This window comes from Heterodontus francisci, chromosome 20 (assembly GCF_036365525.1).
Source record: "Heterodontus francisci isolate sHetFra1 chromosome 20, sHetFra1.hap1, whole genome shotgun sequence".
Classification (NCBI taxonomy): domain Eukaryota; kingdom Metazoa; phylum Chordata; class Chondrichthyes; order Heterodontiformes; family Heterodontidae; genus Heterodontus; species Heterodontus francisci.
Genome location: NC_090390.1, coordinates 39,320,838 through 39,335,654, shown reverse-complemented (window position 1 = coordinate 39,335,654; position 14,817 = coordinate 39,320,838). Strand labels below are relative to the sequence as shown.

General features: G+C 42.4%; 1 protein-coding gene across 8 annotated transcripts in view; it reads left to right on the top strand.

Annotated features, from left to right (window-relative positions):
- Positions 1-14,817, top strand: part of btaf1 (BTAF1 RNA polymerase II, B-TFIID transcription factor-associated) — a 210,103-nt gene that overhangs the window by 106,609 nt on the left and 88,677 nt on the right. For all 8 annotated transcript variants that reach the window (XM_068052646.1, XM_068052653.1, XM_068052652.1 and 5 more), the window contains 4 exons: positions 9,314-9,438; positions 10,324-10,444; positions 10,583-10,687; positions 14,393-14,542. In XM_068052646.1, coding sequence (XP_067908747.1) covers positions 9,314-9,438; positions 10,324-10,444; positions 10,583-10,687; positions 14,393-14,542 — 501 coding nt within the window. The remainder of the gene's footprint in view (positions 1-9,313; positions 9,439-10,323; positions 10,445-10,582; positions 10,688-14,392; positions 14,543-14,817) is intronic.

Below are 14,817 nucleotides of genomic sequence, written 5' to 3'. Positions count from 1 at the left end.
CAACCCTAGCCTATCCAGTCTCTCTTCATAGCTGAAATACTCCAGCCCAGGCAACATCCTGGTGAATCTCCTCTGCACCCTCTCCAGTGCAATCCATCCTTCCTATAGTGTGGTGCCCAGAACTGTACACAGTACTCCAGCTGTGGCCTAACTAGCGTTTTATATAACCTCCCTGCTCTTATATTCTATGCCTCAGCTAATAAAGGCAAGTATCCCATATGCCTTCCTAACCACCTTATCTACCTGTGCTGCTGCCTTCGGTGATCTATGGACAAGTACGCCAAGGTCCCTCTGACCCGCTGTATTTTCTAGGGTCCAACCATCCATTGTATATTCCATTGCCTTGTTAGTACTCCTAAAATGCATCACCTCACACTTCTCAGGATTAAATTCCATTTGCCACAGCTCCGCCCATCTTACCAGCTCATCTATATCGTCCTGTAATCTAAGGCTTTCCTCCTCACTATTTACGACACCACCAATTTTCGTGTCATTTGTGAACTTACTGATCATACCTCCTGTATTCGCGTCTAAATCATTAATGTACACGACAAACAGCAAGGGTCCCTGCACCGATTCCTGTGGTGCACCACTGGTCACAGGCTTCCGCTCGCAAAAACAACCCTCGACCATTACCCTCTGCCTCCTGCCACTAAGCCAATTTTGGATCCAATTTGCCAAATTGCCCTGGATCCCATGGGCTCTTACCTCCATAACCAATCTCCCATGCGGGACCTTATGAAAAGCCTTACTGAAGTCCATGTAGACTACATCAACTGCTTTACCCTCATCTACACATCTAGTGATCACCTCGAAAAAGTCAATGAAGTTTGTTAGACACGATCTGCCCCTGACAAAGCCATGCTGACTATCCTTGATTAATTCCTGCCTCTCCAAGTGGAGATTAATCCTGTCCCTCAGAACTTTTTCCAATAGTTTCCCAATCACTGATGTTAGACTCACCGGCCTGTAATTACCTGGTTTATTCCTGCTACCCTTCTTGAATAATGGTACCACATTCGCTGTTCTCCAATCCTCTGGTACCTCTCCTGTAGCCAGGGAGGATTGAAAATTTGTGTCAGAGCCCGTGCTATATCCTCCCTTGCCTCATATAACAGCCTGGGATACATCTCATCTGGGGATTTATCCACTTTTAAGCCCTTTAAAACAGCTAATACTTCCTCCCTTTCAATGCTAATTTGTTCAAGTATATCACAATCCCCCTCCCTGATCTCTACGCATAGAAACATAGAAAATAGGAGCAGGAGTATGCCATTCGGCCCTTCGAGCCTGCTCCACCATTCATTATGATCATGGCTGATCATTCAGCTCAGTAACCTGTTTCCGCATTCCCCCCATATCCTTTGATCCCTTTCACCCCAAGAACTATATCTAACTCCTTCTTGAAAACATACAATGCTTTGGCCTCAACTGCTTTCTGTGGTAGCGAATTCCACAGGCACACCACTCTCTGGGTGAAGTAATTTCTCCTCATCTCAGTCCTGAAAGGTTTACCCCGTATCCTTAAACTATGACCCCTGGTTCTGGACTCCCCCACCATTATGAACATCCTTCCTGCATCTACCCTGTCAAGTCCTGTTAGAATTTTATAGGTTTCTATGAGATCCCCCTCACTCTTCTGAACTCCAGCGAATATAATCCTAACTGACACGATCTCTCCTCATACGTCAGTCCCCCATCCCAGGAATCAGCCTGGTAAACCTTCACTGCACTCCCTCTATAGCAAGAACATACTTCCTCAGATAAGGAGACCAAAACTGTACATAATATTCCAGGTGTGGCCTCACCAAGGCCCTGTATAATTGCAGCAAGACATCCCTGCTCCTGTACTCGAATCCTCTTTACTAATACTGATTTCCTTCCGTTCCTCCCTCTCACTAAACCCCGTGTTCCCCAACATTTCTGGTATGATATTTGTGTCCTCCTTTTGTGAAGACAGAACCAAAGTATCCATTTAGTTGGTCAGCCATTTCTTTATTCCCCATAATAAATTCCTCTGTTTCTGACTGTAAGGGACCTACATCTGTCTTCACCAATCTTTTTCTCTTCACATACCTATAGAAACTTTTACAGTCAGTTTTTATGTTCCCTGCAAGCTTCCTCTCGTACTCTATTTTCCCCTTCTTAATCAATCCCTTGGTCCTCCTTTGCTGCCAATCCTCAGATCTGTTGTTTTTCTGGCAAATTAGTATGCCTCTTTCTTGGATCTAATACTATCTCTAATTTCCCTTGTAAACCGTGGATTGGTTACCTTTCTCGTTTTACTTTTGCAGCAGACAGGAATAAACAATTGTTGCAGTTCATCCATGCACTCTTCGAATGTTTGCCATTGTCTGTCCACCGTCATCCCTTTAAGTAATGTTTCCCAATCCATCATAGCCAACTCACGCCTCATACCTTCGTAGTTTCCTTTATTAAGATTCAGGACCCTATTCTCAGAATCAACTATGTCACTCTCCATCTTGTAGAAGAATTCTATCATATTATGGTCGCTCATCCCCAAGGTGTCTCGCACAACTAGATTGTTAATTATTCCTCTCTCATGACACAATACCCAGTCTAGGATGGCCTGTTCTCTAGTTGGTTCCTCAACGTATTGGTCCAGAAAACGATCCCGTATACACTCCATGAATTCCACCTCTATGGTATTGTGACAAATTTGATTTACCCAATCTATATGCAGATTAATATCACCCATAATTACAGATGTTCCTTTATCGCATGCATCTCTAATTTCCTGTTTAATTCCCTTCCCAACATCACCACCACAGTTTGGGGGTCTATATACAATCCCCACTAACGTTTTTTGCCCCTTAGTGTTTCTCAGCTCTACCCATACAGATTCCACATCGCCAGAGCTAATGTCCTTCCTCACTATTGTATTAATTTCTTCTTTAACCAGCAATGCAACTCCACCGCCTTTTACTTTTTGTCTGTCCTTCCTAGATACTGAATACTCCTGGATGTTCATTTTCCATCCCTGGTCACCCTGCAGCCATGTCTCCGTAATCCTGACTATATCATACCCGTTTACATCTATTTTCATGATTAATTCATCCACTTTATTGCGAATGCTCCGCGCGTTAAGGCACGAAGCCTTAAGGCTTGTCTTTTTAACATTACTTGTCTTCTTCCCACTATTTTTCACTGTGGCCCTGTTTGATTCTGGCCCTTGATTTCTTTGCCTTTCACTTCTCTTATTCCCCTTACTGTCTTTTGTTCTTGTCTTTGATTTCCCCCTCCTCTGACTCCTTGCAAAGGTTCCCATCCCCCTGCCATTTTAGTTTAAACCCTCCCCAACCACTCTAGCAAATACCCCCCCTAGGACATCAGTCCCGGTCCTGCCCAGGCGTAACCCGTCCAGTTTGTACTGGTCCCACTTTCCCCCAGAGCCGATCCCAATGTTCCAGGAATCTAAAACCCTCCCCACCCCCCACACACCATCTCTTCAGCCATGTATTCATCCGATATATCCTACTATTTCTACTCTGACTAGCATGTGGCACTGGTAGTAATCCTGAGATCTCTACCTTTTGAGGTCCTACTCTTCAACTTACTTCCTAACTCCCTATATTCTGCTTTTAGGACCTCATCCTTTTTTTTAAACCTATGTCGTTTGTACCAATGTGCACCACGACCACTGGCTATTCACCCTCCCCCTTCAGAATGTCCTGTAACTGCTCTGAGACATCCTTGACCCTAGTACCAGGGAGAGAACATAGCATCCTGGAGTCTCATTTGCGGCCACAAAAACGCCTATCTATTCCCCTTACATTTGAATCCCCTATAACTATTGCATTCCCACCGACATCGTCCTTCTACATAGTGAACGCAGATGAAAAGTAATCATTTAAAACCTCACCTATGTCCTCCGGCTCCACACATAGATTGCCACTTCGGGCCATAATGGGCCCTACTCTTTCCCTGGTTATCCTCTTGCTCTTAATATACTTATAAAACGCCTTGGGATTTTCCTTTATCTTGCCCGCTAGTGTTTTTTCATGTCCCCTCTTCGCTCTCCTAATTTTCTTTTTTAAGTACCCCCCCCACACTTTCTATACTCTTCTAGTGCCTCTGCTATTTTCAGCACTCTGCATCTGCCTTAAGCTACAGTTCCATGGAGCTAACAGACTTATCAAGGTATTATTCTTCAAATGCAAGCTTTTGATTATGAGGACCTGGAAAACTGACCCTTTGGGCACTTCAGATAGAGTTGATGCCATTGAAGTGTCACTCTGACTGCAATTGATGAACTCAACATGGACCAGAGATTGAAACTGGAATGTGTCTGGTCTGTTGTCAGTACTACACTCTTCATTGGCGGCATGGTTACTTGCAAAGCTACTCTACAATTAATCCACTGCACTTCCTTTCTTGTGAGGTGATGAGAGTGGTTGAAAATTGCCATGAACACAGCAGACCAATCAAAACTCAGACTGATGTACACATTCTTTTTAGTATATCTATCTATGTAATAGCACACACTTCATGTCTACAGAACCTTAGTTCCTTTTCTGTTTTTGTCACCCTTTTAGCAACTTTTCCTATTTTAAATTTTTATGCCCACATAATGGAAATTGCTTCTGTAAATTATCGTGCTGTAATTCCATCCTCCTGCGAGTGGTGGTACTGTAGCACTTCAGTTTTGCATCTTCCAGTTGCTCAAGTTATATTGCAGAGAAATTCCTGTGCTGTAGGCAACTCTACTTTTCTGCTCCCCATGTTCCTGCTAGGGGAAAACCGGTTTTAAAACCTGATCTTAATTGACCTGAATTGGAGGGAGAGAGGCATTCATGTCTCACCTCCCCTCCCCCCGCCCCCACAATGCTGGTCATTCTTGCCGGCGCTGGGAACAGCACGTTGAAATTGACATCCTCAATCATTGAGTATATTCAAGACAGAGATCGATAGATTTCTAGATATTAAAGATATCAAGGGATATGGGGATGGTGCGTGACAATGGCATTGAGGTAGATCAGTTATAATCGAGTTGAATGGTGGAGCAGGCTCAAGGAGCCAAATGGCCTACTCCTGCTCCTATTTCCTATGTTCCTAATTATCAGCTTGCACCCCAGTTTAACATGAACTAAAAATTTGAGCCTTTCTGTCTTCCCCCACTCCAAAGAAGTGTTACAGTGGGAAAAAGGCAATTGAGAGCATGCTGACCATCAACCTGCTGTAACACATTTTCTGAACATAATCAGAAGTTTATTTATTAGAGGAAAAATCTTGCCCGGCGCCAGTATTTTTGGGATCCTCCCCCATTTTCATTCCTATCATATATTCTGACTTTCCATGAGTTACATTACAGATTATTTGTTGGCCTACATTAAAACTCATATTTTACAAGAAATTACCAGTTTAAAATACTTGAATTGAGGTATTCTGCTGCAGATCTTTGTGTTTTAGTATTCTGTTCACCATTTCTTGTCCTTTTTATCAGAGGTTGGTCAATTTTCACTTTCTGGGAAGAGGGGCTGGAGGTATTGAAGATGAACTTGTTTTGTTTTTGTCTTTTTTCTCTTCCTGCATCCCGACTGAAAGCTAAAAGTTTTAATTCAATTTGTTGGTATCACTAATAGAATTTTTTCACCATGTGTCATACAACTTTGAAATAGCAAAGGCTCAGATTGACTTCCAATACAGTTTCTTTTAGTTTGATGGGCAGCACATTGCTAAGTCAAGATTTTTCCTCTAATAAATAAACTTCTGATTATGTTCAGAAAATGTGTTACAGCAGGTTGATGGTCAGCATGCTCTCAATTGCCTTTTTCCCACCGTAGCACTTCTTTGGAGTGGGGGAAGACGGAAAGGCTCAAATTTCTAGTTCATGTTAAACTGGGGTGCAAGCTGATAATTAGGAACATAGGAAATAGGAGCAGGAGTATGGCATTTGGCTCCTTGAGCCTGCTCCACCATTCAACTCGATTATAACTGATCGACCTCAATGCCATTTTCCCGCACTATCCCCATATCCCTTGATATCTTTAATATCTAGAAATCTATCGATCTCTGTCTTGAATATACTCAATGATTGAGGCTCCACATCTCTCTGGGGTAGAGAATTCCAAAGATTCACAGCCATTTGGGCTGGATTTTATCAGGCTCCCGATGTTGGTCTCCATGGTGGGGGATGGGTGGGCAGGAGATCGTTCCGGCGGGAGGGGGTAGGGGCGGAAATTCGTTCTGGCAGAGTCCTGCCACGGAGTCCAACAGCGGGAGGCCCAGGCCCAATCTTCCAGGCAGCAGCGAGGCCCCATGGCGGCAGCCCCACCCCCCCCAGCCGCTGGGTGTTGGGACCTGAATTTGCATCTTGAAATGAACACCATGCATACGTTTAAGTAAACTTACCTCCCATCTTATGGGCCCACCGTGATCTTCACTCCTGTGCCTTCACTTCCCCATCTGGGGAAAGCAGGCGTGACACTGGTGGGGAGTGGGGGGAGTTAAGATTTTTAGTGCAGGGTGGGGTGTGGCGGGGAACGGGTGAAATAATCGACGTGAGTGTAGGGGATGGTGGAAAGGGGTGAACTTTGTACAGTTTGACGGGGATGCAGCAGGTCATATTTGTAAGGTAAGTGTTTTGGGGGTAAAGGGCAGATATTCAACTTTATTATTGCGGGGTGGGAAAGGGGCGTTGCAAACAAAATTCTAACGGTTGGGGGATGAGATGTCGCTTTAAAAATTTTAATCTACTGGCAGGGCTGGATGTCCTTTTAAAAATGGCGTCAGCGCCTGCATGCAGGCAGCTGAAGCCATTGCCAGCATCGGCCAGCCTACCTCCTCCACGCGATTGGGCAGTGGGGGTGGTGCCGATCCAGGTATGTAACTAAGCTTCCGCACGGTAAATCGTGGCAGCTTGGCAGTGCGCGGCCTGCCATTTTTTCACTTCCTGTGGCAGACTGTTAAAATCCAGACCTCTGTCTGAAGAAATTCCTCCTCATCTCAGTCCTAAGTGGCCTGCCTCTTATTCTGAGACTCTGACCCCTGGTCCTAAATTCCCCAGCCAGGGGAAACATCCTTCCTGCATCCACCCTGTCGAGCCCTGTAAGAATTTTGTATGCTTCAATGAGATCACCTCTCATTCTTCTAAACTCTAGAGAATACAGGCCCAGTCTCCTCAATCTCTCCTCATCGGACAATCCTGCTATTACACAATAAACGGGAGGATATTGAAAGGGGTAGAAAAAATGAGACACCTTGTAATGCGTGTCCACAGGTCCCTGAAGGTGGCAGGACAGGTAGATGGAGTGGTGAAGAAGGCATATGGAATGCTTTGCTTTATTGGTCAAGGTATAGAATACAAAAGCATGTAATGCTGGAACTGTATAAAATGTTGGTTAGGTCACAGCTGGAATATTGCATACAGTTCTGGTCACTACATTACAGGAAGAACATAATTGCTCTGGAGAGTACAGAGGAGATTTACAAGAATGTTGCCAGGACTTGAAAGTTGCAGCTCTGAGGAAAGATTGGATTGGCTAGGGTTGTTTTCCTTAGAACAGAAGAGGCTGAGTGGTGACTTAATTGAGGTGATTATGAAGGGCATGGATGGAATAGACAAGAAAAACCTGTTTCCCCTAGCGGAGAGGTCAATTACCAGGGGGCACAGGTTTAAGGTGATTGGTAGAAGGATTAGAGGGGACATGAGGAAAATCTTTTCCACCCAGAGGATGGTGGATGTCTGGAATTCACTGCCAGGAACGATGGTGGAGGCAGAAACCCTCAACTCTTTTAAAAGGTACCTGGACATGCACGTGAAGTGCTGTAATCTGTAAAGCTATGGACCAGGTGCTGGAAGGTGGGATTAGATTGGCCGGCTAGTTTTTTCATCCGGCGCAGACACGATGGCTGAATGGCCTCCTATGCCGTAATTCTTCTATGATTCTATGGATCAGTCTGGTGAACTTTCATTGTACTCCCTCTATGGCAAGTATATCCTTCCTTGGGTAAGGAGACCAGAACTGTACAGATACTCCAGGTGTGGTCTCACCAAGGCTCTATACAATTGCAGCAGGACTTCTTTGCTCCTGTACTCAAATCCTCTTGCAATAAAGGCCAACGTACCATTTGCCTTTCTAATTTCTTGCTTCACCTTCATGTTAGCATTCAGTGACTTATGAGCAAGGACATCCAGGTCTCTTTGGACATCAACACTTCCTAACCTCTCATCATTTACGAAAAACTCTGCATTTCTGTTTTTCCTATCAAAGTGGATAACTTCACATTTTTCCATATTACATTCCATTTGTCATGTTCTTCCCCACTTGCTTAGCCTGTCTAAATCCCTTTGAAGCCTTTTTGAATTCTTCATCACAGCTTGCATTTCCACCTAGTTTTGTGTCATCAGCAAACTTGGAAATACTACATTTGGTCCCCACATCCAAATCATTGATATAGCTTGTGAATAGCTGGGGCCCAAGCATTGATCCTTGCGATACCTCACTAGTCACAGTCTGCCAACCTATGAATGACCTGTTTATTCCTACTCTGTTCTCTGTCCGTTAGCCAATTCTCAGTCCATGCCAGTATATTACCCCCAATCCCATGTGCTCTAATTTTATTTACTAACCTCTTGTGTGGGATCTTATTGAAAGCCTTCTGAAAATCTAAATACACCACATCCACTGGTTCTCCTTTATCCATTCCACTAGTTACTTGCTCAAAAAACTCCAACAGGTTTGTCAAACGTGGTTTCCTTTTCATAAATCCATGTTGACTCTGCTCGATCCTGCCATTAATTTCTAAGTGTCCAGTTATCACATCCTTTGTAATAGATTCTGGCATTTTCCCTACTACTGATGTCAGGATAACATGTCTGTAGTTCCCTATTTTCTCTCCTCTTCTCTTTTAAATAGTGGGATTACATTTGCTACCTTCCAATCTGCAGGAACCATTCCAGAATCTGTAGAATTTTGTAAGATGACTAATGCATCCATTATTTCTACAGCCACCTTTTTCAACACTCTGTTTCTCAGTGTTGTCTTTTCCTTTTCATATCCCCCTTGGTCAATATTTGTGTTATGATCATCAAAAGATTTAAATTGCAGTAGCTTTCTCTTTCAAGTTGCAAGCTTTACCACCAAAATTCAATTGGATGTAATCTTAGGCAGTACACTGTTTGTTACCTCAGTCCTATCCAGATATATGCTGAATTTTAGCAACACGGTGTGTGCAGCCCTCGTACTTTCAGTAGTATTGTGCAGTTCCATTGAAATTTCCTAACATTTAAAATTTGATACTTGTGTATTATACTTACCAATGGTTTGCTCACTTTTTTCCGTATTTCTAGGTGCCTTTTATTGTCAATACTTTATGGGATGCTCTTCTGGAGTTGGATGATCTTACAGCTTCTACTAACAGCATCATGACCCTGTTGTCATCACTATTGACATATCGCCAAATCCGACAATACAGGTAACCATTTAAGAGGTCTTAATGGCTTTAATGGTATAACCTGAGTCATCTTGTGAAAAGGAATTTTTGCATTAGATATTCTGTCTAAAATTTACTTGACACTTTTAGTTGTGATTTATTTTCCCCTCCTCGTTTACCATCTAACTTCCCCATTCTTTTTTTGTGATATCCTGGCATTGACCATAGAATTTTACAGATTAGAATGAGACCATTCAACCCAGTGTGCTTGTTCCAGCTCTCAAAGCTATATACTCAGTCCTCAGTGTCTTTTCGCCACACCATTTTAATTTTTTCTTTTTACAAATATTTATTTACTTCCTGTTTAAGAGCTGTTATGGATTCTGTTTACAACTCTGCTTCTGATGGGGCATTCCATGTCCTAACAACCTTCAGAGAGAAAAAAATCCTAAGTATGGAGAGGGTGCAGAAGAGATTTGCAAAATCTGATCTCAGGGCTGAGAGCGCCTTTAGTTATGAGAAGAGAGTGAAGATAAGCAGGGGATGTCTTAATCACAGAAGATAACTTTCAGAGCTGTGATCGAGATATTCAGAAAAAAAGTTTTCTCATTCTTCATGGGTTAAATTCCTGATAGCCAATTTCGGGAGCTTCCCATGGGCCAAATCGTAAGTACAAGCCTGAATCCCCCAACTCGTTGCACATTGGAATGCCAGATATTTATTTTACAACTTTTGAGAATGACTTGTGTAGTCCTATAAGTCCAAATTCTGCCAGAAACTTCACAATCTCTTAAATATGGCCAATATCACAATAAATGCAGTCTATGTTGCACATAACTGTTTAAATGTTACTAAGTGTAATACTGCATGAAATATTTAGAAAATATTTTTCTTGTATAAACTGCACTTTTCTTTTTAAATTACCAGTATCCAGCAATCGCTTACAGTTTTGGTCCCTCGTGTTTGGCCATTTTTACGTCACACTATTTCTTCTGTTCGGAAAGCCGCTTTGGAAACTTTATTCACTCTTCTATCTACACGAGATCAAGTATGTATTTTTATATTGAGGTGTAGGATGTGCAACTGACTACCCTTTCTGCATTGATTTTTAAAAGACATTTTCATTGTGTAAAGATAGTTATCGTTTCTGTAGAACATTTGAACAATAATTATTTTCATTTTTCAGAGCTGTGTAATGTGGTTGACCCCAATTCTACAAGATGTGTTAAGACATATATATCAATCATGTATTATGGAAAGCAATCAAGAAATTTTGGAACTTATTCAAAAGGTGCCTTTTTCTTCAGTTCACTGATCATTGTTAGCATAAGCATTGGCTGAGTATTAGGTAATTTTAAAAGATTAACAAGTTTTCAGTACTTTTGTTACGAAGCACTTCAGTGTTTAATTAATTTTATATGAATCCAATTGTTTTTTAATTGTGGAATCTGGTGCCTCTTTATTTTTAGTGTATAGAAAATTGTTCACCTAATTTATTTAGCAAGTTCCAAAGTAGTGTTTGGTCATGAATTGGTTACTCAGAGTAATCTCACCTATGATGGCATTTAAATCTTGTGACTATTATCCTCCTTTGTGCATCTCACCTTGTTCCACTCCTCTCACCTCTCTTTCAAAGTCATTGTTTTCTAAAGCCTCCCAAGTACGATTAAAAAAAAAAAATTCTCACTGAGAAATCTTCACCGCTTTCCTCCTTTAGCCTCTGCAGCGAATGACATCTCATCCTCGGTGACTTCAACCTCCATCTCAACTCATCATATTCTCTGTCAAAACTCTGAGTTCACTGCCCTCTTAAACTCCCTAAATCTCTCCCTCCATGTAAACCCCCCAAGCCATATTCACAACCACCTGCTTGACTTTGCCATCTCACGTGGTTTTGCTAGTCCCATGGTATCAATTGCAGATGAGGCCACCTCTGATCACTTCCTTATATCACTCTCCACCCACGGCCCCTTCCAAGCCCCAACCCTTCCTCCTATATCCTTCCTGGAAAAAACTATCCCCCAATTCACTTAGGACTGCATTTTCAAAAACCCAACTGTCCAGCTTTTGGCCCTCCGTTTACCACAACATTTCTGCAGCTACTGATTTGCTTAACCGCACCCTCACCTCCACCTTTGATGTCCTAGTCCCAATAAAACCATTGCTCTCTCTCTCACCCAGATTGTTTTCCATCTGCTAGGGACTTATAAGAATATGGCAGACATCTGGTTTAGCCATCCACCACCAGATCTGTCTGGACCGCATAAAACACTATCGGGTCCTGCTCTCGTCTGCTAAAGCAGCAATCTATTCCAGGATCATCCTAGAATGCAAAGATAATCCCTGGCCTCTTTTCTTTACTGCAAACTGTCATCTTAAATCACTCTCCCCTGTCCTCTCCACCCTAACCTCCAACAGTAAGTGCGAGGAGCTCTTGGACTTCTTTGTCACTAAGTTTGAGACCATCCAATCAGCTGCCTCTGCCACATCCGTCCCTTCCACTAACGCACTCGGCCAGACTTCCTCTAATGCTCTCCCCGCCCTTGCCCTGAACACTTACCTTTCTCTAGTTTCTCTCCTATCTCTCCTCATGCCCTCCCTGAGCTCATCTTGTCCATGAGACCCACCTCCTGCTCCCTTGGTCCTATTCCCAGTAAACTACTGACCACCCAACCTTCCCTTCTGGTCGCCATGTTAGCCGATCTTGTTAACGTTGCTCTTTCTTCAGGTGTTGTAGCGCTCTCCTTTTAAATCTGCTGTCATCGCCCCTCTTTAAAAAAAAACCCTTGACCCCATCGCCCTTGCAAATTATTGCTCCATCTCCAACTTCAATTTTCCTCTCAAGTCCTTGAGCGTGTTGTCGCCTCCCAGATCCGTTCCCATCTTTCCTGGAACTCCATGGTTGCATCCCTCCAGTCATCAGTTTCGGGTCCTGCCACAGTACTGAAACAGCTCTCATCAAGGTCACGAATGACATCCTATGTGACTGTGACGAAGGTAAATGTTTCCTCCTCCTCTTCCTTCTCAATCTGTCTGCAGCCTTTGGCAAGGTTGACCGCATCATCCTCCTCCAACATTTCTCCACTGTTGTCCAACTGGATGGGATTGCTGTGTACCTGGTTCCATTCTTATCTATCTGATCGTAGCCAGAGTTTCACTAGCAGTGGCTTCTCTTCCTGTTTCCACACTGTTACCATTGGTGTACCCCAAGGATCTATCCTCGGCCCCTCTGCGACATTATTCGAAAGCACAGCATTAGTTTTCATGTATGCTGACAACACCCAGCTCTACCTTGCCACCACCTCTCTTGATTCCTTCACTGTTGCTAAATTATCAGACTGCCTATCTGACATCTTGTACTGAATGAGCAGAAATTTCCTCCAATTAAATATTGGGAAGACTGCAGCCATTGTTTTCGGTCCCCGCTCCAAACTCTATTCCCTAGCTACCAACTCCATTCCTCTCCCTGGCAACAGTCTGAGATTAAACCAGTCTGTTCACAACCTTTATGTCACATCTGACCCCGGGATGACCGTCCGACCTCATTTGCGCCTTCATTTAAGACTGCCTATTTCCACTGCCATAACATCGCCTGACTTCACCCCTGTTTCAGCTCATCATCTGATACCCTCATTCATGCCTTCGATATCTCTATCTCTAGACTTGACTATTTCAAAGCACTCCTGACTGGTCTCCCATATTCTACCCTCTGTAAACTTGAAGTCATCCAGAACTCTGCTGCCTGTGTCTTAAATCGCACCAAGTCCTGTTCACCTATATCACCCACTGTACGCACTTAACTACATTGGCTCCCAGTCAAACAATGTCTTGATTCTAAAATTCTCATCCTTGTTCTCAGGTCCCTTCCTGGCCTCGCTCTCGCCCCTCCCTACCTACCTCTGTAATCTCCTCTAGCTCCACAGCCCTCCGAGATATATGCACTTGTTTAATTCAGGCCTCTTGAACATCTCCGATTTTAATCCCTCCACCATTGGTGGCTGTGCCTTCAGCCCTATGCTCTACAATGCCCTCCCTACATCTTTCTGACTCTCTACCTCGCTCTTCTCCTTTAAGACATTTCATAAAACTTATCTCTTTAACTAAGCTTTTGGTCATCTGACCTAATGTCTCCATGTCCTATTTTGTTTAATAATGCTCCTGTGAAGCGCCTTGGGAGGTTGCATTGTGTTAACGGCACTATATAAATATAAGTTGTTGCACAAGGTGCGAATTGTTCAACGTCTGAAAATGAATGGGTTCGGTGGGCTTTTCATATTTCTTAATTTTGTACTTGTGCTTTGCACCTATATCAACTGAAGTGTAAAATTGCCCACAATTTGGCACTTGATTGGCAATTTCACTGAGATGTTACAAGGTTAGTCTGGTAAATAGGAAACAAAATCATCCTATTGCAAGAAAGGATACTTTCCTGAGTTGTAGGTTAAGGTATATTAGGTTTGAAATTTTGCTGCGCAAATATTAGTGTGCAAATACGTAGATTGGTATTCATTTCCTTGTCAACTATTTTAACAGAAACCTTAAACTGTTTAATAGATTTTGATTATTCTAATGTATGTTAATGGCAACAGGACACATTCATGTTGGTATTACAAGGCTGTTGATTTCAAGTCCTAAAAATAACACTGTTGTAATTTTTGCAGATATGACAATCCTGGCATACTTAAGAGACAAAAAGTATTGAAAGAATGTAAAGCACTTTACTTAATTAGGGTAATTTAACTTTTTTTTGAAAGGAAGTGAGGGAGATGTACCTTGATAGCCTATTTAAAATGTTAGCTTGTTTAAATTTACTAAATGGAATTTTAGTTAAAATATTGATCCTCTTTCTGGTCATATTTATATGTAATAACTTATGCACGGAATTATTACTTTTCAATTTAATTGTTGTGATATATTTCTATTTTTGATCTAGAATGGCCAAGGCTAAAAGGTATTTGATACATGAACATAGTGCATTTTTTCCTCTTCTATTTAGGTGTGGTTGGAATTGTTGAATAAAGCCCCTATCCAGTATGTGGTGGCTGCTGCTTGCCCTTGGATGGGAGCTTGGCTGTGTTTAATGATGCAGCCTTCTCATTTGCCAATTGATTCAAATATGCTACTGGAGATAAAATCCAAATCAAAGGTAATTTTTTTGTATTAGTTAAGAGTCCATTCAGTCTTGTCTTTTTTCTTACAATGATGAAAATCACTCCTCCTGCCCATACCAAGTAAACTCTGCATTCTGTCCAAAAATTAGTGTTAGGGAACCTCTGGAACTAAAAGATGACATCATGATGATTTTGATTATTAATTTTTGTAACTTGATCATTTTAAATAATTTGATTTAGACAGTCTACAAAAATGAATAATAAACATGGTGCCACATGCTTATGGTCCAAGTATAACTAAATGTCCAGC